General features: G+C 47.9%; 1 protein-coding gene across 1 annotated transcript; it reads left to right on the forward strand.

The window, feature by feature from the left end:
* Positions 1-372: 372 nt before the first annotated feature.
* Positions 373-4732, forward strand: LOC116515229 (adrenodoxin, mitochondrial-like; the record flags this gene model as incomplete). Its single annotated transcript, XM_032227142.1, has 3 exons — positions 373-502; positions 2459-2588; positions 4612-4732. Coding segments are annotated over 3 exons (381 nt in total), but the record flags the coding sequence as incomplete, so codon positions are not given.
* Between the last annotated feature and the right edge of the window lie 552 nt (positions 4733-5284).

Raw genomic sequence — 5284 nt, forward strand, 5'->3', positions numbered from 1 at the left:
AGGATTTTGTGGGTCCTGGTGTTTTCTTTTCTGTGGGAAACAGGTCCAAATGGCTCTTTGAGTGTTTAAGGTTGCCGATTCCTGCCCTATACCATTCTGTTCAGCCTTTTCTTGAAAACTTCCAGTGATGGAGACCCTCCTTGTGGCTGCGCAACTCCTAGTGTAAAGATATCTTGCTGGCTCGGGGCCCAGGGATTACTTACCACCTCCCCATCTTTAGCTTGGTTCCAACCAGCCGACACAAAAGAGTAGGAATACTTTGGACTTTTGACCAATGTGAATGGCAATTTTTACCTGCGGCTTCTTTGATCGTCATTTGGCAGTTGGGAGCCCCTGAGCTCTCCCTGAACGGGTGTTGTGCTTCTCTCTCCATGCAGCTCTGCGGACAAAGTGAGGCTACATTTTATTAACCGGGATGGAGAGAAATACTCGGTCAGCGCCAAAGAAGGGGAGAGTCTGCTGGAGGTTGTGATAAATCAAAATATTAACATCGATGGCTTTGGTTAGTGGTGAGATTCTGCCTTTCTCTCTTCAGGCTTTATTGGTTACCAATAATCTGTTCTTTTAGGAGTTGGCAAAAATGTTTTACAGACTGGTCTAGGCACCAAAACACCCACCTCCTAAGATCTGAACTAGCCTCCTTTCTCTGGGACAGCCCAGCAAGGTGAACTAAGAGTGCTGGATACAGTAAATGCTCAAAGTTTGAACATTCTGCATTTTCTTCCTAAGCCTAGATATATTTATTTATCTGTATTCTACCTGTATTATTTTTTATTAATAATTCAAGATTATGAACATCCCTAATACACCTTCCTTCTCCTATTTTCCCAATAAAAAACTTCTGAGGTGAATTCTGCTGAGAGACAGAGTGATTGCCCCAAAGCCACCCAGCCAGCTTTCATTCCTAGGTGGAACTAGAACTCCCTGTCTTCCAGTTTCTGGTCTGGTGCTACGAGGCCAAACTGGCTTTCATGCCTTTGAAAGTTTGTGTCCCTTGGTTTTAATTATTATTATTATTATTATTATTATTATTAATCAAACTTCTATATTGAAGATATAGAGGGACGCATTGGCTCAGTGGCTAAGACGCTGAGCTTGTCAATCAGAAAGATCAGCAGATTGGCGGTTCAAATCCCTAGTGCCATGTAACGGAGTGAGCTCCTGTGACTTGTCCCAGCTTCTGCCAACCTAGCAGTTCGAAAGCATGTAGAAATGCAAGTAGAAAAATAGGGACCACCTTTGGTGGGAACGTAACAGCGTTCCGTGCACCTTCTGTGTTTAGTCATGCTGGCCACATGACCACGGGGACGTCTGAAGAGCGCTGTCCCTTTGGCTTTGAAATGGAGATGAGCACCGCCCCCTAAAGTCGGGAACGCCTAGCACATATGTGCGAAGGGAACCTTTATCTTTATACTGAAGATTAACCAGGAGATGGCAGCAAACTGGGCCCTACAATGTCCAAGCCTCTGTTTACGTAGAGGAAAGCCTTTAGGGGATCCCAGATCTTCAATTCTGAGGGTTGCACTATCTGAGCAGCTCATTCTTCCACTGAAGATGTTACCCAGCCTGGTAACAAAACCTTCAGAAACCAACCCACAAGCTTGTAGAATGAACCCCCACCCTCATCCTACACCTGAGCTACAGATATTCCCCACTGTCGGTAGCTCAATCTTCTGGTAAAAGGATGCTTCTCAACAGCCTGCTGAGATGATGGGGTTATTTTGTGTCTAGATGTGATCGTTATTTTGTGAGTACACCCACCACACACTTTTCACATTCCAAGTGTACCTCTACCACTAAAGTATGCCCACATCCAAATGATCATCACTTACACTCAAGTATTTACTTAAGTTTGCTTCATCCATCCACTCCTTTTATATGTAGAATAAAATACCCTGTTTCCCTGAAAATAAGACCTCCCCAGATAATAAGCCAAATCAAGCTTTTGAGCGCATGCACTAAAATAAGCCCTCCCTGAAAATATTGCAACACAGCAGCAGCCATGAGATGACCACGCTCGCCTCCTCCCACACCTCAAAAATAATAAGACCTCCCTGAAAATAAGGCCAAGTGCTTATTTCGGGGGGGGGGGGGGATAAGAAAATAAGACCCTGTCTTATTTTGGGGAAAACATGGTACGAAGCAGCCTTTTCCTCCACATTTGGATCCCCAGATGGAAGAATAACTGAGCCCCAGTTTATTTCTGAATTTATTCTAATTTTCACACCTATAATATGTAACGTAGCTCCATCCAACCAATTCTATGGCCCAACCTGTGTTTTCTCGCAACATGACACCATTTGCTTTCATTGGTGCTTTCTAAAATTGAAGGTGGGAAGCTGATGCTTTTAAATTTTTGGTTGCTCTCCTGAGTTTATAGCATGCAGGCAACGCTGTCAACCCCCAGAAGGAGCCTTGCGTGACTTCTGCCAATGATGGGGGCCTTTTTCTCCTGCAGGGGCATGTGAAGGCACCCTGGCCTGCTCCACTTGCCATCTGATCTTTGAGAAAGCAGCGTTTCAGCAACTGGGTGAGATCAGTGATGACGAGCTGGACATGCTGGACTTGGCCTATGGACTGACTGACACGTAAGCATCCCGGGTTCCCCTTTCTCGGCTCTGAGTGCATTGGGGGGGGGTGAGAAGGGGGGCATTTCGGACGCTTCTGACTCTGATTCTGAAATTATGATCATTCACAGCCCGTAATGATTCACAGACAGTCTGTGAAGAGTCCAACAGATGTCTGCTCGAGTTGTCAAATTCTTTCAGGGGAATGTTGATAAACACCCACCTTATGTCCCTTGGAAGGCTGCCAGAGACCTAATTGCCAAATGCAGAGCAAGGCCAAACTTAGCACAGAGTCAAAAAAACTTTTCAAAGCTTGAACTGACCAGATGAACTAATTGCTTCCTGCAAAAGCTCACATTCCGTTCACTCTTCTTTTACGTCTTATGGATGCGGCCAATAATCTGCAAGACTTACCGGTACTCCTGAGTCGACCCTGTTTTCCAAATTGTTCTTGCCTTCTGGCACGTGAGCACATTGGGAACAGGCTCCCACTGTTCTTCTGCCTCGCTGATGTCAGGCTCTGGAGGCAGAAAATAACTACCAGATGGCCTTGGCCTCTTTCCGCCTCCTCTCCCGATACAGAGCCCTCATCTGAGCCTTCCCCAGATTCCAGGACTGGCCCATGTTCCTCCCCAACCTCCTCACTGTCCAAATCTGCAGCCAGCTATTCTGGCTGCTGGCGGGCCACAACTCTCTGCCCTCTGGCCATTGTTTCAATGAAGGGAAGAATACAAGTTGTTTACCTACCTGACTCTGAGGACTCCTTCCTGGGGAGCGACCCCAAGCATGTTGCAACTGTGGCATACATGTTGATGAGCCCAGTCAGTTTGCCCTATCCAGAAAAAATGTTGAGAGGGCATCATAAGGGATCCTGCCCAGCCTCGCATAGGTGGAAGCATAATTATCTAGAGAAGAGAAATGCTTGCTTATCCAGCTACTTTCTGGACCAATTTGCCTCGGGCATCCCTTCATAGGGGAAAGGTAAAGGAAGTGGAGTCCCTACGGATTTTAGTCCACTGCTCATTGCCAACTCTAGGGGACACAGCTCATCTCTGGCCATTGAGCCAGTGTTGTCCTAAGAATTTCTGCAGTCATGTGGCCAGCATGATTCACAGTGCTGTTACCTTCCCACCAAAGTGGTACATATTTATGTACTCACATTTTCATGCTTTTGAATCATTAAGTGGGCAAGGGCTGGGGTAAGGATGGGTGCTCACCCCATTGTGTGGTGCTTGGGTCATGAACCTGGGCTGCTGATAAGCCCAGCATCTTAACCACGGGGTTAAGCCACCACATTTCCCACAGGCCTTTATAGAGTCTTTTGGATTTTTATTTTGGTTGCCATTCTCGCTTCTCATGGTGTCCTTAGCGTCAAGTGGTATTTTGAGCTGCATCTAAGGGCTGGACTCACAAGGGGCGCCAAAGGCCTACTGTCCTATTGCAAACCATGGTACATCTGGAAACAAATTAGGCCCGTGATGGTGAACCTACGGCACTCATGCTGCAGGAAGTACACAGAGCCCTCTCCACTGGCTGACTGGTCTTCGGGTGTCTGATGCACATGCACAGGGGGTGGGGTGCATACAGGGGATGTGTATGTGCATGCGCAGGGGGCGCATGCATGGGGGGGGTGCTTGCATTGCATTTTGGGGCCTCGTGCAGCACCTCTGCACCCCCTTTTGGCTTCCAGGTTGGTGCAGGAGGCCTTCCAGGCCCAAAACAGGGTGTGGAAATGTTGTGTGAGCCCCCCCCCCCCGGTGCCCCATTTTGGGTCTGGAAAGCTTCCTGCACCAACCTAGAAGGCAAAAATAGGCAAGAGGGGTGGGGCACACGTGTGTGGGAAGCACAGTGGGGGTGTTACATGCACATGCGGGGGGGGCATGCCTGTGGCTGTCGCATGCTCATTGCACTATGCGATAGCTATCGTGCGTGCACACATGCACACTTTCGGGACACGACCACAAAATGGTTAGCCCTCACTGGATTAGGCTGTTTCATGCTAGGAATGTGACACCCAAATCCAGATCTCTTTGCATCTTTTCAGATCTCGCCTGGGTTGCCAAGTGTGTGTGAAGAAATGGATGGACGGCCTGACAGTCCAGGTGCCCACGGAGGTCTCAGACATCCGGAAAGAACTGGAAGTGGAGAAGCAAAAGAAACAGTAGTCGAAGCACATGACCTGCCCTACAAATACTATCCTGACCCTGTTAAAAGAGGGGGGAGGGGTGGCTTTACTTTCCAGGCTGAAAGCAAACACCCTAAACCAGGAGTGTCAAAACCTGGGAACTTTAAGGCTTGTGGACTTCAACTCCCAGAATTCCCCAGCCAGCCATGGGAGTTGAAGTCCACAAGTCTTAAAGTTCCCAAGTTTGGACACCCCTGCCCTAAACCAACCAAACCCCACTTCTGAGTCCATATAACCTGCTGTGCCCAACAAACTCAAGCATATGGTGGCTTAATGTGACATCTTAGTTCAGATTAGACGTGGATAGAATCATTTGGGTCATCTAACCACTTAACCATGTGCCACACAGCCCCATTTTAGCCTACGTTGAGGCTGTGGTACCAGGCCAGCTCCTGAAAGGGGTTCTGTGCTCAGAATCTGTAGCCTCAAGCAACAGACCTGAATTGGGATGAAAAAAAATGGTGGCCTATGGGGCTTATTTCTGCCAGAGGGATTGAGAGAGGGTGCTGTATGTCTGCTGCTTCCAAGGAAG

The sequence above is a fragment of the Thamnophis elegans genome, chromosome 12 (assembly GCF_009769535.1).
Source record: "Thamnophis elegans isolate rThaEle1 chromosome 12, rThaEle1.pri, whole genome shotgun sequence".
Classification (NCBI taxonomy): Eukaryota; Metazoa; Chordata; class Lepidosauria; order Squamata; family Colubridae; genus Thamnophis; species Thamnophis elegans.